Source organism: Oculina patagonica, chromosome 11, assembly GCF_052425735.1.
Source record: "Oculina patagonica isolate OP01 chromosome 11, crgOcupat, whole genome shotgun sequence".
Lineage (NCBI taxonomy): Eukaryota > Metazoa > Cnidaria > Anthozoa > Scleractinia > Oculinidae > Oculina > Oculina patagonica.
Genome location: NC_135768.1, coordinates 1 through 24325, shown reverse-complemented (window position 1 = coordinate 24325; position 24325 = coordinate 1). Strand labels below are relative to the sequence as shown.

The window sequence follows — 24325 nt, the reverse complement described above, 5'->3', positions numbered from 1 at the left end:
CATATTTCTCTTAATGTCATAGTCTTTCAGTGAGGCAAAAAAATCTCAGAAAAAAAGAAAAACAGTCACAGGCAATGATAAGAATATAATTTCCTTGTATAATTTTAATTTTTGTCTGCTAAGATGACAATTTGTCTAGCAGTGATCAATACTGTGCAAATATGTTGTAAGTTAAAGATTTTTTTCAGTCTGTGGTTCATTAGACACAATCCATTACCAGATATAGAAAACATGCCAAATAAGGTTATCATTACCATGGACAGTCCTTTGCATTTTGGCCATGTTTTCAAAATTGACATAAATATTTTTAGTTGTTTTGTGTATTTTGTCAAGTCCTGCAGGCTTGCCATAAAATAAACAATAGACCTGAAAAACTTGATATGTTAATTGTTTAATTGCTTTTTTATTCAGCCTTGGCAAAAGATGAATCACACTTGGTGAAGGAAAATGAACAGGCACAAAGTATCCAGCTCAGCCATAATAAAGATGCTGGGGTTTCTGCTGACAAATCGCTGACAGATATAAACAGAAGACACCTCAGTCATGTCAAAGATCCCAGGTGTTCTAATGACCAACCACTGCTACTGGGATGTGTGGTCTTTGGCCAATGCTACAATATGTTTTATAGCCAGGCATGTTAGTTGCTGTTAAACAATTCAAAAAATATCTATCGTCAAAGTTTTGAAAGTCACTAAAGAAGCATCACTCTTAAAACAGTTAGACAACCCCTGTTTCTCCCCTGGTTACATCAGTAAATAATGACTCCTTTTTTCACAGGTTAATGATAGAACCGAATCCCAGCAGATAAAATTTCATTCTCTTAGTGGATGCTTTAATAAATTAAGACAGTTTCAATAGAATTCCATTAAAGGAAAGACCAGTCATTTTTGTTACATACAGTTGAACCCCAGTAACTCGAACTCTGAAGGGAAACGAAAAACAGTTCGAGTTAGCGAGGTTTTCAAATTAACTGAGTAAAAATGACTGAAAAGTGTGTCCAAGGGAAATAGAAGCTAGTTCGAGTTAGCAGGGTTGTTTGAGTTACCTGAGTTCGAGTTACCAGGGTTCTACTGTAGTTTCCACTATTGGGTTTTCAAAATGTGGTCGTTTTTAGGAAGCCCACTGTCAAGATGTGGTCGTCTTTAGTCAGTCAGTGAAAACTACAGTAGAACCCCAGTAACTCGAACTCGGATAACTCGAACAACCCCGCTAACTCGAACTAGCTTCTATTTCCCTTGTACCCACTTTTCAGTCATTTTTACTCTGTTAATTCGAAAACCCCGCTATCTCGAACTGTTTTTCGTTTCCCTTCAGAGTTCGAGTTACCGGGGTTCAACTGTATATAACAATGTAAATACCAATCATGATTGACAATAAATAAGCAAGCAATTATTGTATTATTTTCTTGAAACCCTTTTTATTATAGACATAACCTTCACATAGAAAAAAAAACAGTTGAGGATTTACTGATGTAACCATGTTTTTTAGCCCAAAGGTGACAAGGACGAATAAGAATAAACAAGAATTTATTATTTTTTCTTGAAATGATCAAATCCTTCAGTTGAAATAATGAAAACGAATTATTGAACAATTTGAATGTTATTGTTGGTATTCAGCTTTCCACTTTCTTCATGAGTATCATAAATGACTGTAATGGAAACTTTCTGAAATCCCTTTCTCCACTTTCAAGCAGTGGTTACTTTATAGAGATGAAATATAAAATGAGCTGACTGTTGGGCCTTTGTCCAGCAGTTTTTTGTTGTCCTGTTTAAATTTAGGCAGAGGCACCTGGCATTATCAGGAACAGATCTTTTTGCGTTCGACGAAAGAGAACGCATTCCTAATTTCAAGTGGTGTCCTGTACACATACTGGCTGTCCTGCGTATACCAGGGGGAATTTTGGAGCTAGCATAAATGCCTCGCTTTCAAGTTATCGACGCCCATTTAATGGGCATACACACTTGACATCACACTAATCAATGCTTATAACTTGCCCACAAGTCGGTTTGATAAGACCCAAAAAAACAAGGGAGAGTAGGGCGGTGGGGATGGCCGGGTGGTGGGGAGAGACACCCAACGATCAATTTTATGTCTAAATAGTGAAAATGGCAGTAAACAGACAACCATCGAAGCTCCTGTCGATGGCCACCCATGAGACAAAAAAAGTATTCAAAACTATAACTGCCTGCTTACAGAAATGATTTTCAAAAACTAAGATTTCAAAAACCCGTATGGTTATACCATTGCAGCCATAACTAGAGATGCATGACCACCTATTATAGGGTTCGCTTGGAGAGCTTCCACTGTAGTATACTATATATAGGTTTCTTCCGCAAGTGGGATATGTGCCAGAACATACGGGAGTTTGGTCGTCATGTTTTCATGGTAGGGAGATGATGATTTCAAGCCTATAGGCGGATTCTTGTTGATCGTCGAAGTCTGATCTACACGTGAAAAATCATTGAAAATTTTATAGTAAGCTTGGGGAATAGCCTGCGAATACAGCCGCCACTCATCGCTCCCGCTACTTCGCTTTTCGCGTGTGAAAACACGAAACATTGAAACAGACTGTTCTTCCAAAGAGAGCAAATATTAAGAAGAATTAAAGTGAACCATGGGCTCCTGAGTGAACTGAATTTAAACATATGCCTCGGTAGCAAAAATTTGGTTAATTCACATATTTGCTCCCTGGCAAATGTGAGCGTAATTGAGGCAAAATTATTTCTTTGACACATGCGCACATCTATAACAAATGTACACGTTTGCTTGTATGGCAAATCCGAGAAAATTGACCGTAAAGTTACTTATTTGTATCTCGCGCAAATGTGATGTAAACCTAGTGCAAACAATTTATTTTGCACAGTGTTTACTTGAATTTGCATTAAGTAGAAAACGTGTAATTTATACACAGAAGGCAAATGTTTAACAAATGAATATGAAAGTTAAAAATTTGCCTTGTGAGCAAAAGTGAGGTAAATAAGGAGCAAATGCCATCTTTGCGTCACATTTGCACAAAAATTCATTAGATACAAACATTTGTGTTTACAAGGACTTTACAACTTGAGCAAATTTAGTGCAAAGATAGATGCCCAAATTTGCATCATATTTGCTCAACTTTCAAACTTGAGTAAATCCATTGTTTCGTCCAGTGTAAAAACTGATTTTAGTGAAGCCTTTGATGAAGTAGGACCGAGTGAAAGGTGTAAAGGCAACGTGGTTTTCATGACACAAGTTCTAAGCAGTCAGAAATCCGCTGAGTAGCGCTAGAGATCGCGTTCTCTTACAACATTTGTTTTCTCACTCTTAAATCTTTGTACTGGTTTGGTTCATTTCCGTGATCATTTCTGTTAGTCTTTTTATACCGGAATTCTGGTAGAATCACTGATTGTTATCACTCAGCTAATTACCACTGTTGTGAAAATAGTTACAAAACAGAAAAAGTAATCTATTCATCTCAAAAAAGTGACAAATATCCTTTTTAAATATTTTTTAGCCGCAATCTAACTTGGCGAGATGTCCAGCACCTGATAGCTAGAAGCTCCAAGCCCCTGGATCCTCCGAGCGTGAAAAGTTCTACGGCCCGAAGGCGTCGCACACCTTCCTGGAAAACCAACGCAGCCAATCTTCGGGGTACATTTTTAACAATTTACAATTAATTTTGTTAGAAAGCTGTTTATCCTTGCATTGTAAAACTTAACAGGTCTTCTTGACTTCCACTACAATTAAACAACAACAGTGACACATTTTACGGGCCTGTTACAATTGACTAGGATACAGTGAACTCTACTGAGCACTAATTAAAAAAGAAATGCAACAAATTTTGATAAATTCCACCATATTACTTAAGTAGTTAATTACATTTTTCTATTTTTCTGTCTTGAAAAAGAACATGCTGATAATTTCGGAAATCGGAGCAGTGCAAATAGAGTGAAAGTATGCACGCATTAATTTTTAAAATAAGAGCACTTTTCTTAAAAAGGAAATGCGTGTGTTTGACATGAAACCTTGACAACTTTCTATTTCAATTTTCTGCACAAGAGTAAAATCAAAGGCTGCTAAGGGCTTTTGGATTTTTGATCTGTGTAGCTACTATTATTACAATTTGTCAGCGAAAAACTCGGCCTGCTAGTCAGTTGTCTATTTTGCAATTGGTAGATCTACTGCATAAATTTTTATATTGTTTTAGAGTATTCCATAATTTTGCTTCTTTTTTAATTTTAGTGAGTCAGTATTATGGATTTGGACTGATGGACGCTAACATGTTGGTTGAATACGCAAAGAATTGGACTTCCGTTCCTGAGCAGCTGACTTGTGAAGTCGAGCTCTATGTCTCCTAGTAGGTGCACTTGGATTCTAACAAATCGGGCTGAGACTTCGCTCGCTGTTTCTTCTCTGTTTGCAATTCTTTCTAGATCTCCGCATTGAAAAAACAGACAGAATAGAGAGGTCGTGAAGAATCTTCTCTTGTCCACCTGGACTTTCCTGAAATTTGACGTTTTCAGCGATGTTTGAAGGTTTATATTAATAAATCAACTAATTACAGTCAAAATACTCAGCTTGTGCCGCCTAGAACTCCGGAATAGTTTTGATTAACGGTGAACGGATTGCATTATTCGTTTCAAACATTCAAATTCAATTTGAATATTGTAAATCATCCAACCGTTAACACGTGAAAATTGGTTAATTTTTGACAGGTTCACGTGTTCACGTGTTTACGGTTGGATGATATTACAAAAAAAGTTAAAAATGAAAATATGATAGAATATGATAGAAAACTACATTTAAACTGACTGACCAGGCCCGTAACCAGGATTTTGCATGGGGGGTGCGTATGAGCGCCGCAGGCGCAATGACGTAGGGGGGTCTGGGGGGTATCCTCCCCCAGGAAATTTTGAAAAAATAGGTTATCTGAGACAGCATTTCGTGCATTTTGAAGACAGTTTGTTAGGAAAAAAGGCTGGAAAAAGTGAAGGTAACAACGACAATAATTCTGGTACATTTTTAAATTTAACTCATATTTTGTTGAAACAGGACCTTGAAAACGTAATTTACAATTTATTTAGCTAACGATGATGGCAGTACATAGAAGGAAGACAGGAAAAAGATAGGTTTCTTCATTTCAGTGTCAAATGGTAATTTTAAAAAATGAGCCAGAGTCGGTTTGTTGATCTTTTAGCACTGTGGTAAGCTCCAACCTTCTTGGGTGCTTCCGAGCCCGCCTGGGAATATTAACGGAATTTCGGTTCGGCTATGAAGGACATTAGGTAGAATGTATCCTTGAAATTAACCTAGAATCACACAATTTGGTCCAAAATATACCACACGAATCTCAGAACTGGTGGACCTTCAACCCAAAGGACCATGTTGAATGTAAATAGTTGAAGTACAGAAATGCCATTTCCGTTTACTTATTTATTTAATATTTTTTTCACAACGAGCGGACTTCCAAGGCTAAATTCGTTGACGGTAAGATCGTTAATCGTTTCTACGAATGGACAGAGGTACAACAGTGTCCCTATAGGCACGCCGACCAACTAGAACAACACTGGTACACGACTAGGGTTACAAATCAGCCAAAATCTTTGCCTGTTTAGGAAAAAATTAATCTGTTTGAAATAACTTATGCAACGAACTGAATGACCTTAGAAAGAGACACTCATCTTGGATTATTATTGAGCTAGAATCAGTGAAATGAGCGATATGTGACAAAACTGGACCCGGCCCTTAATTAACATATAATACTCTGCCTTTCTTGAAGCTCTGCTTGGCCGCAAATTCCTTGGAGTGGACAATTACCGATTTCCTTGAATGTAAATGAACAAAGCTGCGGTATCCGATACCTAGAACACGTACAAGTACAAGTCGATCTTACATTTCCTCGCCGAGGATACCTGGAGATGAGTTCAGTTTCACCGAGTAAAACCCATTCTCGACTCCTGTACCCGCGAGCGTTTGACAGCCTCGCTGGCTTAAAAAACTTCACAAACTGGACGGTGACTAGCTTACATTACTGGGGAGAAAACCCTGTTGGAACCTGGAATCTAATTATACGAAACACGAAGCCATGGAGAAAAAACAGGAATGGTAATTTGCTATCTTTTTAACCCGTTTTTAACCTTTTTTCTTTTTCCTTACTCCTTTGGTCGCATAACCTAATCTTTCGACCATATTTTTTTTTTCAATGGGGCAGCATTCTTTTTTCTGCCCGGTCTTCAAAAAGAAATATTTCAAAGTTGAGAGCCTGCAAAGGTAAATTAATCATGATTTGTTTCTTTTGTGACTTTTTTATGTCTAGTCCTCGGTCAGCCCAGGTCAGATAGTCGAGCCGTGGGAAAGTCAAAAAGAGCAAAATCAGCACCAACGAAAGGTACGCAATTTTAAAAATTGAATTAAGTGTCTGTGGAGAGAGTTTTAATTTATTACAGAGCAACACACAACTTGGGTTACATTGCAAAACATCAGAGCTATTGCAAAACCATATGGATTGTATGCTCCTGAATATGGGTGTTGTAGTTCAGGTAAATCAATCTCCTAGTAGCTTTTGACAGTTGGTCTTTGGTTGTCCATTTAGCAAATGTTGTTACAACGGCGCCCAGTGTTTACACCTAATCGTGGTACAGCGACCTATCAGGCGAGTTTGGTCATGCCATAGCCTTTGTATTCTGGCGAGACTCAGTCAAGCCGAAATACCCATGGAGAGACTAAACGAGCCTGATCTGCCGCCGAAGCGTACTTATATTCAGTGGCGGAACCAGACCTACAACTGAGGGGGCCCTTTTTTGTGTGTACACCCAAAACATTTTTGGCGGGGGGCATCATTAAAAAAAATGTCTTTTTCTAAAAATCAGGAAGGGGCCCAGACCCCTCCCCAAGATCCTCCACTGCGATTAGGTATTTCCCGTACCGAAATTCGGCCAAAAATCCGGCGACATCAGGTCAGTGACTTGATACGGCAGGAAATCAGAACAGACTTCTGGTTTGCTTATTGCAAATTTGGGTACGGTAAACCCACACATTGCGGATTAAGTACGAATTATTTTGTGCGTTCTTTACGCAGTTGATGGAAGATATTCACATTGGTCCTCATGGTCTCAGTGTAACGCCACATGTGGTAGTGGAACTCAACAGCGTAGTCGTTCATGTACTAATCCGCCGCCTCCACACCGTGGAACACAATGCAAAGGACCTGCTCAACAAACACAAATATGTACCTCCGTGTGCCCAACACCAGGTAAACGTCTTACAGTTCACCAGCCATAAATACAATGCTTTTCACAGTTGTCAATCCTAAACTTCCAATTTGGTTAAACACCCCTTGAATGTAATGTGTTTTTGGCACACAGAAAGGCTCGTTTGCAAAACCTGTCTATGTTGGAGGAAAAAATTTTTAGAAGCCGATATTGCGTAGCCCCATTACAAAGGAAATTTATTTAATGTCACTGAGAAGTTTAGACAGAGCCTGGAAAACAGTTTTGCCATTCAATTTTTCTATCTTCATTCCTTATTTTCCCGTTTTTTCACTCATCCATAGCAACTGTAACAGGAAATAGCGATAGTTTGAAAGCTTCATAAACCGCGGTACACTAGTGCGCATGAATCTAAAGATAGATCGACATAGATTGAGTGGAGTCACAAGGACTTTCTCTCTTAGCTTCAAGTTTCTTGTCGCGCATCATAAACAAAAGATAAAAGCTGAATAAAACATCTCTTCACACGAGGCAACTTTTTAAGTCCCGCGTTGTCCCACAGCTAAATGCGACTTTCATCATCATCCACAAGGAGAGCTATTAAACATAACTATTACAAAGTTTTGAATTAATTATAATTTAGTCACAATTAAATAACTATATTATAACTATAGATTAATGAATTAAAATATAATTATCAATTAATTATAACTCTAACAAATTTTCAAAAATAATACGACTTTTTTAATTTTCACAAACATTTTTCGACGATAATACGCTAGATAAATTTCGAGAATTAAAAGATGCGCGTGCGCGTGCAGCTATAGGGAAAGTGTCAAATTGATGTGTTTGACCTGTTGATTGAGGTCAGGCTTTTCCCAGTTGATGGTACTTGGTACTTGGTAGGTGCAGAGTCTAAGATCTTGAAGCAGTCTAAGTTACAAGAGGTACGGCACGACTATGAAGCCTGCAAATACTTATAAACGTGAGAAGATCTGTCCGATGACAACCCGGGGGGGGGGACTCCCATATAAAAGGGACGGGGATGCTCGTCGTCTCGCTTAGGGTATAAATTTCGGACTTTGGGTCTCACTTAGGGTGTTCTGGGCAAAATGGCAATATTTTTAGCCGTCAGGGTCTCGTTTAGGGTTGCACACGAAGAAATATACAAAAATAAATTCTGTTTTCAGAATTTTGGTATCTTTTAGGGGTGTAAAATAGCTTGAACCACGCCCAGATTGGTCTCTTTTAGGGGTTCATTTCAAAATTTCCGACGAGCATCCCCGTCTCTTTAATATGGGAGGCCCCCCCCCCCCCGGGGGATGACAAGTGCTTGTGCACGCGCGTGGAGAAATGTCGGCTTGTTTCGCCAACTCTAACTCTAACTCTAACAAAGTTTTGAAAACGAGAAAAACGATCCAATTGACAAGAGTAACGTTCCTATTCTCAGGCATTCCTATTAATGGTGGATACTCGCCGTGGTCTTACTGGTCGCGGTGTAGCAAGTCCTGTGATGGAGGATCTCAGCATCGCTCTCGTTCTTGCACCAATCCACCGCCTGCAAACGATGGAAAAGACTGCAGCAGACTGGGACAAGCTACAGAATCACGGAAATGTAACACAAAAAGGTGTCCAGGTAAATTCTTTATAAAGCTTATGTGGAAAACAACAGAACGATGATTACAATTAATTAATTTTAATTTAAGAGTAATATTTTGGTCAACTTTAATACACAATTTTTGTAGCACGCTACCTTCTTTTTATTTCGCGTCTTCTCGTCTCAGTTGATGGTGGTTACTCGAAGTGGAGCCGCTGGGATGCGTGTAGCAAGTCATGTGATGAAGGATATCAGCGCCGCTATCGTTCATGCACCAATCCCCCGCCAGCACACGGAGGACAAAGCTGCTGGAGACTGGGACAAAGTACAGAATCACGACAGTGTAATACGCATAAATGCCCAGGTAAACGTTTTGTCACCTTTTTCTCTCAGTATGTGAAAACTTCTGAAGATAACAAGGATCATTTCTTCTTTTATTTAGAAAAGCGTATGAATAGCTCATGAATCACAAGAAACAATTATTATTATTATTATTATTATTATTATTATTGTTTTCATTAATTCATGATAAACATTATTATTAAGCACAAACGAGAGCTTTTGGAGATGACAGCCGTCCACTCTCCCATGAATCCAAGCCGTTTGTTTGAGTTGTACATGCTATCTCTGGCTTTTCGTTCTGAACTTTTCCATAGCGGTTGCCCATCATAACTCATTACTAACAATAAGTAGGTCAGAATATTTACAGCCTGGGTGTATATGAAATAACTCACTCTATAATAATCAGTTATGCTTGTTATTGTCCAAATCACAGGTCATTTATTTTACTTGAAATTGATCCTGTACGGAACCAAAGAAGATCCTCTGACAAACAACCGTCATGTCGATAGAAGGATGAAGAACACGGAGAAAGTTCAAATTGATCAACGAAGGAGAGGTCAGTCAGTATGATATAAATATACTAGTGCTGCATAAGTGTTGATATACTTCGCAGAAAGTTTCCAGTCTCATTTGTTACTATTTCGAGTGTGATCTGTGATTATATTGCGAGTGCTTTTATTATTAACTGCGCTGCGCAGTTCTTGCTCTGCACGGGGTTTATTATTATTATTAACTGCGCTGCGCAGTTCTTGCTCTGCACGGGGTTTATTATTATTATTTTTCGTTTTGTCGGTGACCTGTCCCAAACCTCCACTCGCTCGTGCTTAATGTCACGCGATGTTTAGAAGCTACAAATCAGTAACAAATGGAAAAAAATTCTTTCTTTTTGTCTTTACAAAAAATGTTTAGTGTGAAATATACAATTTTGAAGCGTTTTACTCGTGGAAAATACTAAATTTCCACGCTTTTAAAGAGAAATATAATTCAGCGGGCAAAAATCTGTGAATAAATACCATTACGTTAGTGTAAAAGAATGTGCTGACATGACAAGTTTCACTTTCGATCGGCTAGACCTCGAGTCACGTAATGTTTTAAAGCTATTATAAGCTACCTTTCAAATCTTTGCGAATCCTTTGGTCTTTACTAAACAAATTTATTGCAAAGTATTTCTCTTTTAAGGGTAATCTATTTTTTGGCTGTGTCATTGAAAGGATTTTAGAGATATGAAGAAAAATTCCCTTCACAAACATGCCCTGTACCGCTAACGTCATTCGGTATGCTGGGGAAATACCTTCTGTGCTATAAACAGCTTCAGCGTCCGCGCGTGGGAATTCGGCCAGAATTTGCATATAAGAAAAATTATTAATCGCGGCTAGAACAAGTCAACCATGAAATGTCACACAAAGTTTGTCAGACGCTGCATTTTTACAACCGCCTATTGTAATACGAAAACCGAAACAGGGTCAAATAAATTTTGAACAGTTGAAGAGGTTCAAAAATAGTACCAACTTTATAGAAACTGCGAAAAATTGTCATTGGGCCAGTTTTCAGTTTTATGCAAATAAGGAATACTGTCGAAATTCTCGCGGATGCTTACGTTCCTGGCGTGATTGCGTGAAGCCAGTCGTTCTTATGAACTGATCTTGCAGACCCAGGGGCAGTAGTTGTAAACTTTCGCCTGAAAAATCCCGTCGTCCCGATAAGCGATTTTTTGGTTTCACGGATCAGGATCGTGGGAATTAAATTTGGCCAGCATATAAGAAAAATGGATGGAACTAGTCAACCATGAAATGTCACACAATGTGTTTTCTTACCATTTTGTTTGTCAGTCGCAACATTATTAGATGCAGGCAAAGGGGATAAGGGGGGGGGGGTGCATTTTTTGTTCCCCCCACATGGCTCCCCTAAAGTGCTCACGAGACCAGCGCAGTTGTAAGCTCTAAGAGCTCTTGTTTTTTTTAGTTTTGTCGGTGACCAGACGCAGACCTCCACTCGGTCGAGGTTATGTCACGCGATGTTTAGAAGCTATAAATCAGTAACAAATGGAAACAAATGGTTATTCTTTGTCTTTACAAAGAATGTTTAGTGTGAAATATTCGAATTTGAAGCCTTTGGTTCATGGAAAATACTGAATTTCCACGCTTACAAAGAGAAATATAATTCAGCGGGCCAGAATCTGTGACAAAATACCATTACGTTGGTGTAAAAGAATGTGCTGACATAACAAGTTTCCCTTTCGATCGGCTAGACCTCGAGTCACGTAATTTTTGAAAGCTATTTATATCAGCTAGCTTTCAACTCTTTGCGAATCCTTTGGTCTTTATATAAAATGGAAAAAGAATTCTGACTTATTTTTTGTCTTTACAAAGAATGTTTAGTGTTATATATTCGATTTTGGAGCGTTTGTGCTAAAAACGGCTTCATCGTCCGCACGTGGGAATTCGGCCAGAATTTGCATATAAGAAAAATTCTTAATCGCGGCTGGAACAAGTCAACCATGAAATGTCACTCAAAGTTTGTCAGATGCTGAATTTTTACAACCGCCTATTGTAGCACGAAAACCGAAAGAGGGGCAAAATTTTGAACTGTTAAAGAGGTTCAAAAATAATACTAACAGTATAGAAACTGCGAAACATAGTCATTGGGCCGGTTTTTATTTTTTTGCAAATGAGGAATACTGTCGAAATTCTCACGGATACTTACGTTCCTGGCGTGAAGCCAGACGTACTTATGAATTGATCTTCCAGACCCAGGGGCAGTTGTTGTAAACTTTCGCCCGAAAAATCGCGGCGTCCCGATAAGCGAATTTTTTGATTTCACGGATCAGGATTGTGGGAATTAAATTTGGCCAGCATTAGCATATAAGAAAAATATTTAATTGCGGATGGAAGTATTCAACCATGAAATGTCACACAAGGTGTTTTATTACCATTTCGTTCGTCAGTCGCAACATTGTTTGACGCAGGTAAAGGGGATAACGGGTGGGAGGGGAGCGCATTTTTTGTCCCCTACCCACATGGCTCCCCTAGAGTGGTCACGTGACCAGCGCAGTTGTAAGCTCTAAGAGCTCTTGTTATTATTAACTGCGCTGCGCAGTTCTTGCTCTGCACGGGGTTTATTATTATTAACTGCGCTGCGCAGTTCTTGCTCTGCACGGGGTTTATTATTATTATTTTTCGTTTTGTCGGTGACCAGACCCAGACCTCCAAGCTTGAAGTCACGCGATGTTTAAAAGCTACAAATCAGTAACAAATGGAAAAATTTTCTCTTTTTTTGTCTTTACAAAGAATGTTTAGTGTGAACTATTCGATTTTGAAGCGTTTGATTCATGGAAAATACTAAATTTCCACGCTTTCAAAGAGAAATATAATTCAGCGGGTCAGAATCTGTGAAAAAATAGCATTACGTTGGTGTAAAAGAATGTGCTGACATGACAAGTTTCACTTCCGATCGGCTAGACCTCGAGTCACGTAATTTTTTAAAGCTATTATCAGCTAGCTTTCAAATCTTTGCAAATCCTTTGGTCTTTACATAAACATAAAACATAAAATATTCGATTTTGAAGCGTTTGACTCGTGGATAATACTAAATTTCCACGCTTTCAAAGAGAAATATAATTCAGCGGACCAGAATCTGTAAATAAATACCATTACGTTGGTGTCAAAGAAGCTTTCAAAGAGAAATATAATTCAGCGGGTCAGAATCTGTGAAAAAATAGCATTACGTTGGTGTAAAAGAATGTGCTGACATGACAAGTTTCACTTCCGATCGGCTAGACCTCGAGTCTCGTAATTTTTTAAAGCTATTATCAGCTAGCTTTCAAATCTTTGCAAATCCTTTGGTCTTTACATAAAATGGAAAAAGAATTCTGACTTTTTGTCTTTTCAAAGAATTTCTAGTGTTATATATTCGATTTTGAAGCGTTTGACTCGTGGATAATACTAAATTTCCACGCTTTCAAAGAGAAATATAATTCAGCGGACCAGAATCTGTAAATAAATACCATTACGTTGGTGTCAAAGAATGTGCTGACATGACAAGTTTCACTTTCCATCGGCTAGACCTCGAGTCACGTAATGTTTTTAAGCTATTATCTGCTACCTTTCAAATCTTTGCAAATCGTTTGGTCTTTACAAAACAAATTTATTGCGAAGTATTTCTCTTTTAAGGATAATCTAGTTTTTTGGCTGTGTCTTTGAAAGGATTTTAGAGATATGAATAAACATTCCCTTCACAAACATGCCCTGACTTGTACCGCTTACGTCATTCGGTATGCTAGGGAAATACCCGCTGTGCTAAAAACTGCTTCAGCGTCCGCGCGTGGGAATTCGGCCAGAATTTGCATATAAGAGAATTTATTAATCGCGGCTGGAACAAGTCAGCCATGAAATGTCACACAAAGTTTGTCAGTCGCTGCATTTTTACAACCGCCTATTGTAATACGAGCACCGAGAGAGGGGCAAAATTCTGAACTGTTAAAGATGTTCAAAAATAACACTAACAGTATAGAAACTGCGAAACATTGTTATTGGGCCAGTTTTCAGTTTAATGCAAATAGGGAATACTGTCGAAATTCTTACGGATACTTACGTTACCGGCGTGAAGCCAGATGTACCAATCAATTGTAAAGTTCATCCTCGGAGACCCAGGGGCAGTTTTGGTAAACTTTCGCCCCAAAAATCTCGTCGTCCCGATAAGCGATTTTTTGGTTTCACGGATCAGGATCGTGGGAATTAAATTTGGCCAGCTTTAGCATAATAGAAAACTATTTGATTGCGGATGGAACTAGTCAACCATGAAATGTCACACAAGGTGTTTTCTTACCATTTTGCTTGTCAGTCGCAACATTGTTTGACGCAAATAAAGGGGATATAAGGGGGTGGGAGTGCATTTTTTATTCTCCCCGCATGGCTACCCCTAGGATGGTCACGTGACCAGCGCAGTTTTAAGCTCTAAGAGCTTCTTGTTATTTTTCGTTTTGTCGGTGACCTGTACCAAACCTCCACTCGGTCAGGCTCATGTCACGCGATGTTTAGAAGCTACAAATCAGTAACAAATTCTTATTTTTTGTCTTTACAAAGAATGTTTAGTGTGAGATATTCGATTTTGAAGCGTTTTATTCAAAGGAAATTCTAAATTTTCATGCGTCGAAAGAAAAATATATTTCAGCGGGCCAGAATCTGTGAATAAATACCATTTCGTTGGTGTAAAAGAATGTGCTGACATGACAAGTTGCACTTTCGATCGGCTAGACCTCGAGTCACGTAATTTTTCAAAGCTATTATCAGCTACCTTTCAAATCTTTGCGAATCCATTAATCTTTACTTACAAAATTCAGTGTGAAGTATTTTGAAGCGTTTGAATCGAAGAAAATACTAAAATTTCACGCTTTAAATAAATAAGCTTTAGCGGGCAAGAATTTACATTTATTTACATTACGTTTGTGTCCTTTTTTTTTTTTTTTTTTTACGTTTGTGTCCTGGAATGTGCTGGCGTTAACAAATTTTTACTTTCACAAGACACTGATCGGCGAGAATCACGCAATGCTCTGAAAGGTTTAAATCTGCTACAAACGGAAACTAAACAAATCCCTGGTCTAAACTTAGCATGTTAAATGTGAAATATTCGACTTTTTAGCGTTATTTATTTTTGGAGCTGTGTCATCTATAGGATTTCTGAAATCTGATGGAAAACCACTGAGACAAACATGCCCTGACTTGCAAGGGTTACGTCATTGGTAAATTAATTCCCCGGGGAATTCCCATTCAGCAAAACACAGGTCTAGTGCTCTTCTCAAATTTGATTTAATTATTTGCTCCAATATTCCATTTTCGGAGCTGGTTATTCAATCTTTAAACGGTAATTCAAGACAACACTGGATGCTGATTTAAAAGATTTTTTTGTTTCACGGATCAGGATCGTGGGAATTAAATTTGGCCACCATTAGCATATAAGAAAAATGTTTAATTTCGGATGGAACTAGTCAACCATGAAATGTCACGCAAGGTGTTTTGTTACCATCTTGTTTGTCAGTCGCAACATTGTTCGACGCAGGTAAAGGGGATAAGGGGAGGGGGGTGCATTTTTTGTTTCCCCCACATGGCTCCCCTAAAGTGCTCACGAGACCAGCGCAGTTGTAAGCTCTAAGAGCTCTTGTTTTTTTTAGTTTTGTCGGTGACCAGACCCAGACCTCCACTCGGTCGATCTCGAAGTCACGCGAAGTTTAGAAGCTACAAATCAGTAACAAATGGAAAATTTTTTCTAATTTTTGTCTTTACAAAGAATGTTTTGTGTGAGATGTTCGACTTTAAAGCATTTGACTCATGGAAAATACTAAATTTCCACGCTTTCAAAGAGAAATATAATTCAGTGGGCCAGAATCTGTAAATAAATGCCATTGCGTTGGTGTCAAAGAATGTGCTGACATGACAAGTTTCACTTTCGATCGGCTAGACCTCGAGTCACGTAATGTTTTAAAGCTATTATAAGCTACCTTTCAAATCTTTGCGAATCCTTTGGTCTTTACTAAACAAATTTATTGCGTAATCTATTTTTTGGCTGTGTCATTGAAGGATTTTAGAGATATGAAGAAAAATTCCCTTCACAAACATGCCCTGTACCGCTTACGTCATTCGGTATGCTAGGGAAATTACCCTCTGTGCTAAAAACAGCTTCAGCGTCCGCGCGTGGGAATTCGGCCAAAATTTGCATATATGAAAAATTATTAATCGTGGCTGGAACAAGTCAACCATGAAATGTCACACAAAGTTTGTCAGTCGCTGCATTTTTACAACCGCCTATTGTAATACGAAAACCAAAATAGGGGCAAAAATAATACTAACAGTATAGAAACTACAAAACATTGTCATTGGGTCAGTTTTCAAAGAGAAATATAATTCAGTGGGCCAGAATCTGTAAATAAATGCCATTACGTTGGTGTCAAAGAATGTGCTGACATGACAAGTTTCACTTTCGATCGGCTAGACCTCGAGTCACGTAATGTTTTAAAGCTATTATAAGCTACCTTTCAAATCTTTGCGAATCCTTTGGTCTTTACTAAACAAATTTATTGCGTAATCTATTTTTTGGCTGTGTCATTGAAGGATTTTAGAGATATGAAGAAAAATTCCCTTCACAAACATGCCCTGTACCGCTTACGTCATTCGGTATGCTAGGGAAATTACCCTCTGTGCTAAAAACAGCTTCAGCGTCCGCGCGTGGGAATTCGGCCAGAATTTGCATATATGAAAAATTATTAATCGCGGCTGGAACAAGTCAACCATGAAATGTCACACAAAGTTTGTCAGTCGCTGCATTTTTACAACCGCCTATTGTAATACGAAAACCAAAATAGGGGCAAAAATAATACTAACAGTATAGACACTACAAAACATTGTCATTGGGTCAGTTTTCAAAGAGAAATATAATTCAGTGGGCCAGAATCTGTAAATAAATGCCATTACGTTGGTGTCGAAGAATGTGCTGACATGACAAGTTTCACTTTCGATCGGCTCGAGTCACGTAATTTTTCAAAGCTATCCAGCCTCCTTTGAAATCTTTGCGAATCCTTTGGTCTTTACTTAAAGACTGTGAAGTATTTTGAAGCGTTTGAATCAAAGAAAATACTAAAATTTGATGCTTTAGCGGGCAAGAATTTACATTTATTTACATTACGTCTGTGTCCTGGAATGTGCTGGCGTTAGCAAATTTCTACTTTCACAAGGCACCGATCGGCAAGAATCACGCAATGCTCTGAAAGCTTAACTGCTACAAATGGAAACTAACCTAGCATGTTAAGTGTAAAATGTTCGACTTTTTAGCTTTACGTATTTTTGGAGCTGTGTCGTCTACGGATTTCTGAAATCTGAAGGAAGACCACTGAGACAAACATGCCCTGACTTGCAAGGCTTACGTCATTGGTAAATTAATTCCCCGGGGAATTCCCATTCAGCAAAACACAGGTCTAGTTTTTTCTCAAATTTGATTTAATTATTTGCTCCAATATTTCATTTTCGGAGCTGGTTGTTCAATCTTTAAACGGTAATTCAAGACAACACTGGATGCTGATTTAAAAGATTTTTTTGTTTCACGGATCAGGATCGTGGGAATTAAATTTGGCCACCATTAGCATATAAGAAAAATATTTAATTTCGGATGGGGGATAAGGGGATAATGGGGGGGGTGCATTTTTTGTTCCCCCCCCCCCCACATGGCTCCCCTAAAGTGCTCACGAGACCAGCGCAGTTGTAAGCTCTAAGAGCTCTTGTTTGATAAAGGTTAACTCCCTGAAGGAATTTAGAGGGTCTTAGAGCGAAAACCAACCTCGTTCCCAGGGTCTGGGGGCGGGGAGAGAGACCCTGGGAACGAAGTTGAGCGAAAACGTGCATTCACAAGCACTTCACTTCACTGAACCCATGTCACTCAGACTGTCAGTGATGTGCACATGTGTGGCGGCCTCCTTGTCATTGGTCTTGAGTCTCCCCATTTTCCCTTTTCATGCATTGCTTGAGAGACTGGGAAGATCGCCTTTGAAATAACTAATTAACCGCTGACCTTTACCATTGTCGGAATAGTTCCCTAGTGTCCCTAGTGGCAATTATAACAATTAAAGATTAAAGATAGAATATCAGGATTAAATCACTGTCGGGGAAAAAATTCATCTTCAGTATTTTGACATCAATTACGTCAGGAATTTTAGATTCGCAGTGAGGCGTTGAACGAGCATCGAAAAAAACCGGTTGAAATAAGATGTTTTAGAGATACTCTAGATGAGTAAAATTAATTTATGACAACGTTGCACCATGGAAAGAAGTAACAGATAACTTTTGTATGCATCCACTTTCAAATACGCAGTTGTAATTTCCAAGAAAATACAGGTAGATAAGATTCTCCATACAGAATAACTTGTGGAATAAATTTGATAATGCGATTTTCACGGGAAATTTCAATTCCCTGAGCGAGTACATTTTCACTAACTGTCAAATGTAGAATCACGTAAAGGTGCACTGCTCAAGGGTAGGGGTAGGCTTATCCTGGCTCAAACGTAAGTCGTGAAGCCAGGCGTGTGTTTCATGACGTCTTTTTCATAACAGCCATACGGCATCCAAATGTACTAGAAAACCTAGAAATTGTTTTACCTGATGATAAACAGGCCATTTCATCCGGCTATTTATTGGACCACGTTTTTCTGATCATTAGTTTTTAATTTATCTCTGGTGTATTAATAAAACATGTGAAATTGTCGCTTATTACCGGGGGGGGGGAGGGGTACTCCCTATAATGACCTATACTGGGAAGCTCCGCCCGAAAGGGGTACTTTTTTCATGCTTCAGGTATATAAAAGGGTAGGGATTTCACAAGTTTAGGTATATGAAAGTGTAGGGATATCTTTCCTGTATATGAAAGGGGTACCTTTTTGTAGTAAAAGGTGTACGAAAGGGGTGCTTTTTCTGTCAAAATGGTATATAAAAGGGTAAGGGTTGGACCTCGGGGCGGAGCCTCCCCGTACAAGACGTATTTGAGTAGCCCCTCGGGCTTATTACGCATTAATTTTGGGCAATGCGATTACTTTATGGCACATTAGAGAGCCGTAAAAACACTCATCAATAAGATTTCCTTACTGTTCTCAGATATTCCTATTCATGGAGGTTACTCGCATTGGAGTTACTGGCATTCTTGCAACAAACCATGTGGAGGAGGAACTCAGCACCGCTATCGTTATTGCACCAATCCCCCACCAGCAAACAAAGGAAGAGATTGCAGCGCACTGGGACCAGCTACAGAATCAAGGAGATGTAACACACATCATTGTCCAGGTAAAGTTTTTTTTTAACGTAAAAAGGCTTAAAATTAAAAGAGGTAAGAACTGCAGAGGGAGATATTCATTAGTTCAGTACTTTATGATAGAAATTTTATGGAAGCGAAACCGAAGGCGAGAAAACAACTCACTGCAAAGAACTAGAAATTAAGATTTCAGAATTATTAGAATGTGTATTGTAAATAGTTGAAATAGTTCTCTTTTGTTTGTGATTGCTACTCGCGTACGCTGGATCACATCAACGCACAATGTAACCGTTATGTTTCCTTTGCAATTTAAATCGCTCATTCCAATTTTAAACGCTTCTCAGCTTTAATTTATTCAATTTCTTTATAACATATTTTGCTTTTCATTTAAACGACTGTATCATAAAACCGTTTACTGTAAATAGTTTTGCGCCACAGATAATTATCACAGAAGTTGTTAATAAAGAATTGTTATTAAAAAAAAATAAAAAAAGACAAATGAGTTACAGCAAGGTTCCCAAAATTAATTCACATTCTTCGAGCCGTCCATATCCAATCAGAAGCCGAGGACAGCTTCCAGTTGGCTTCAGACTAGATCAAAACTGCGCGAGAAATATAAATACATTAATTAAAAGTGGTTACACTTTTGAGCTCCTTGCTGTAATGTTCCGAAAAACTTCATTCAGTTTTGATTGAGGTTAGCGATCTGTTTGCTTTTCACGTCTCGTCCTAGTTGATGGTGGTTACTCGCTATGGTCCGCTTGGTCTTCGTGTAGCCATTCATGTAATGGAGGAACTCAGGGACGCCATCGTTTCTGCACCAATCCCCCACCAGCACACAGAGGACGAGACTGCAGGAGACTGGGACGTGCTACAGAATCACGGAGTTGTAACACGCAAAGTTGTCCAGGTAATGAGGTTGTTATCTTGGCAAAAATCGGTGCTTGATATAATATCTGTTGCACTCAAGCTCCATAAGGTAGGGGTGGGGTTACCCTGGTTCAAAAGTCAGTCGTGAGGCAAGGCGTATGCTTCATGACGTCTTTTTCATAACAGCTATACGACAACCAAATGTACTAGAAAACCTAGAAAAGGCTATACCTGATAATAAGCAGGCCATTTGATCCGGCTATTTATTGAACCACGTTTTCCTGATCACTAGTTTTTAATTTATCCCTGGCGAATCAATAAAACTTCTGAAATTGTCGCTTATTACGCATTAATTTTAGGCAATATGATTACCTTAGGTCATTTTAGAGAGAACAAGCATGTACCGCTGAAGTCAGGCCTTTGAATTAATCGAAAAAAAATTAACGCAAGAAAATCTAAATTCTCGAACGCTCTACCTGTCTCTTGTCAAGAAAGGGTTAGAAAATCAGTATGAATTATAATGCCTCATATATGGGTAGGAACCCAATAGCAGTTGGCATGTTGGGGTAAATAATTTTATCTTTACTTTAACGTCTCGATCTTCTCACGCTCGATACCGTACTAGTCACTGTTTTAAATTTCATCCCGAGTTCACACAAAGCAAATGCACTTGTATTTGTGAATAATTTACTGAATGTATAAAGAAAATCTTATTGACGGTGGTTCACTACCTCTCTTTCAAATTCCTACCTTCTTGATTATCTCTGGTTCCAGAGCTTCATTATAAGGAATACTCCACTAAATACCTCATTTGGTTCCTTTCAGTAATAGCGACTAACACGTCTTGTCAGAATATTGAGAGTGACGCAAACTGTACATCTTGGGAACGCTTCTGCAAAGATACATATGTTTGGCACAACTGTCCGAAGACATGTGGAACATGTCCAGGTTCGTCTACTCTAGCTTTCCCCGTTCATTTTGTCCAACTAGTAATTATAAGTCTTACATAATAAAACATCTTTAAAACTATGTATTTTATTTTTAATATTCAACTTTTAATAACAGTTTAATATTTAACTTTTTAATATTTACAATGGGTTTACCGCATTTATTCGATTAAGCGCCCAACCTCGAATAAGCGCCCACCTGGAATAAGCGCCCACCTTGTATGAAGGAAAAGTTAATAAGCGCCCATCCTCGAATAAGCGCCCACCCCCCTAAAAAACTGAAGTGCACAAGAGGAGTATGAGATTGAGACGGATAATTAACTAAGTCCTACTAAGAGACTACCCCGACGACCGAGTTTTCTTAGTATTTTACAGAAACTTTCAATGAACAGTTAAAATTTCAGCTTTGGTAGATCTTCAAGTTTTGTTATTATATATTGATTTCTTGCAATCTAAACGTATAGTACACTACTTGCTAAAAGTGGTGATAAGCGCCCAGCCTCGAATAAGCGCCCACTCTCAAGGTCCAAAAATACGGTAACCCGGAATACGGTAACCCGGAATCTAAACCTCATTCCCAGGGCTTTTCCCTTGGTAATTTGGAACGGGCGAGAAAAGAACTGTTCGAAATTACCAAGGGAAAAGCCCTGGGTACGAGATTGCTGGAATCTTTTAGTGCCGTGTACATCACATTGTTGCAGTTATAAAGACATGCAGCAACAGCAAAAATCACCTTGTTCCAAATCGGACTATAATACTTTGTATCAGTCAATCATTTATTCTGCTTATTTTTATCTATTAGTGGATGGAAGATATTCGCAGTGGACTTTGTGGTCTCCCTGTAGCGTCACATGTGGTGCTGGTACTCAACAACGAACACGTTCGTGCAACAATCCCCCGCCTGCAAACGGAGGAGCATCGTGCAGAGGACCTGCTCAAGAAACACAGAAATGCCGTGCCCCTACAATGTGCCCACGGCCGACTGGTAAAAGTTTTAGAGATTTTGATCCAGAAATAGCAAAAATTATGCCAGATGTACTGATCATTCCGTGGGAGGCGCGGTGGCCTAATCGTTAGCGCGCTCGACTACGAGTCGGGTTTGAGTCCTGGCCGGGGCACTGCGTTGTGTTCTTGGGAAAGACACTTTACTCTCACATTGCCTCACTCCACCCAGGTGTATAAATGAGTACCAGTGAATTTACTGCTGGAGGGTAACCCTGCGATGGACTAGCATCTCATTCAGGGGGGAGTAGAAATACTCCTAGTCGGTTAAAATATAATGCTACGGAAACCGGGGATAAGCTCCGGCTGTATGGGCCACTTGGCTCGGACACAGACTTTACCTTACTGATCATTCCAAACCTTCAACTATAGGCGCGCAGTACCGATTAGCAAAGATATCTGTAATCTAAAAATAACTCAAGGTTCTGCGGCTCACTTTCTCTTAAGACGGGACTAAACGTGAATTTTAGCGAAATTTTAATAAGTTTAAAGAGGGGTTAGAAGAAAGAAAATTATTTTTGGAACACCCCGCGCAGACAGTTGACCCCCACGCAAGGGCACCACAGGTTGTTAGAGGACTGTTTGGTGTCCACCTACTAATTTCTAACTTCAAATATAATAACTACGTCAGATCTTCAATATTTCCTATTTCTCTAAAGTTTACAAATTCTTTGAGAAAAACTGTCTCCTCTCAAACATCACCAAAAATTTACAAAACACCCCCAAACATAGATTTATGGGATGAGCATGGGGTTTTTGCATAGCTTGAAACGCGAACGAGATATTTCCAGTAAATTAAGCGGCGAAAAAAATGCCTTTACGTGCGTAGTTTAGTACCACCTTAATCCGTCATCTCTTGACCACGTACAGGTTTATTTAATTACTCAGCTTCCTTCTTGATTTTTTTTTTCAATTGTAGTGACCCAAACTCAGTCTTGTCAAAATGCTGCCGATGACGTGCGCTGCAATCTTTGGAAAGATTTCTGTAATACAGATAAAGACCTCCAACGCGATTGCGCGAAGACTTGTGGAAAATGCAAAGGTTCGTTATCTGCACCTTTCCCGTTTGTATTGCTGGCCTACTAGCAGCTCACCTCTTAATTTCTTGGACACAAATACATTCTGCAAGTGGAATTGAATTAATTAACAGTTTAGAAAACGAAGTGAGATATGAAGCCCTAACTTCGCGTTACCCTAGCTGCAGAAATCTGGCTGGAATTACTTGATTCGACTACGTTGCATACACAGGGGAGTGGGGAGGGGTAAAATACACCATATGGAGCAAGGGAACGTGTTATTTCTATCTTGACCACGTGCTTTTGGCAGCTTGTTAAAGAACACGCATCAGCCATGGCAGGTTTAATTACTCAGCTTCCTTTTTTTTTGTAGTGACCCAAACTCAGTCTTGTCAAAATGCTGCAGATGACGGGCTTTGCAATCTTTGGAAAGATTTCTGTAATACAGATAAAGACCTCCAACGCGATTGCGCGAAGACGTGTGGAAAATGCAAAGGTTCGTTATCTGCACCTTTCCTGACTATTTTGATTTAGTTATGGCCCATATGCGGAACATTGCCAAAAGTTCTTTTTTTCTATTGGACCATCGCGAGAGTACATGACGTGACAATGTAAGTTCCCACGGGCAAAAAAAATGTATAACCTTCCACTGCAGAAAACTATATAACTCTCTGACGCAACAAAACTGTATAGGGAGAATCCATGCTTTCTCGTTTGATAGCGCTGAAACACCGCAAACTTCGATCAGCAACGGTAATACCACTACCCATAATATTTCTCAGCTTTATCGTGTACGCATTTACGCTTGTAGGACAACCTTTCTTGTAAAGGTTTATTGTAATATTGTTTAGTTGAATTTTACGCTCGTTCTCATTGGTTGTTCCTCGATCACGTGGTAATGGCTTTAATAGTTTCAGTTAAATGTGGTCCGCGTAGTCTTAGGATACTAGTAATGCAGCCAGTGTAAAACTAGTTACTTTTGTTACTAAGTACTTCACTCTCGCTCGAATCTACGATGTTACTTGAAATAGTCTTGTCTGGCCTGCTAGCACCTCACCTCTTTCTTGTTGTCTGATAGACGCCCTGGAATCATGAATACATTCTCTAACTGCAGTTAATGAACTGTTTGGAAAACGAAGAGAGTTATATAATTATGAAGTCCTAGTTTCGCATTACCCTAGCTGCAGATGATCTGGCTGGTATTACCTGTACGACTGCTCGATTTAAATTCGTCCCGCCTCATTTTCCTCGCTCACCCGCGTTATTCACTCTCCCATAAACACCGAAAGCCTCTTTCTTCGACAATTTTTATAAGGTATTTCTCGAGAAAAATCAATCTTGTTCAACTTGGGATTATTTTCTCAGCAAAACATATATTGTTTTCATTTTTGGGTTAAAATCTAGATGAGGCAAGTGCCTCGTCTTGCCTCTTGCTAGTTACGGCCCTGATGTCATGTTTAAATGTTACCAATTAATATAGTAATATATACGGAATTATATTTATTATTTTTCTCAATTTATTTCAGTTTGCAAGAATTCTCTGAGCGATAGTTACTGCAACAGTCAGCCAGACGGCTGCTC

General features: G+C 39.0%; 1 protein-coding gene across 1 annotated transcript in view; it reads left to right on the top strand.

Annotated features, from left to right (window-relative positions):
- LOC144630943 (uncharacterized) overlaps positions 1-24321 on the top strand; it is a gene marked incomplete at its 3' end in the record, with an annotated part of 40677 nt that extends 16356 nt beyond the window's left edge. Inside the window, exons 9-22 of the mRNA XM_078489299.1 lie at positions 3494-3630; positions 4222-4336; positions 5759-6084; positions 6296-6367; positions 7058-7231; positions 8638-8823; positions 8972-9148; positions 9560-9682; positions 18756-18941; positions 19643-19819; positions 20605-20727; positions 21529-21711; positions 23118-23240; positions 24271-24321. Coding sequence (XP_078345425.1) covers positions 3494-3630; positions 4222-4336; positions 5759-6084; positions 6296-6367; positions 7058-7231; positions 8638-8823; positions 8972-9148; positions 9560-9682; positions 18756-18941; positions 19643-19819; positions 20605-20727; positions 21529-21711; positions 23118-23240; positions 24271-24321 — 2153 coding nt within the window. The remainder of the gene's footprint in view (positions 1-3493; positions 3631-4221; positions 4337-5758; positions 6085-6295; positions 6368-7057; positions 7232-8637; positions 8824-8971; positions 9149-9559; positions 9683-18755; positions 18942-19642; positions 19820-20604; positions 20728-21528; positions 21712-23117; positions 23241-24270) is intronic.
- Between the last annotated feature and the right edge of the window lie 4 nt (positions 24322-24325).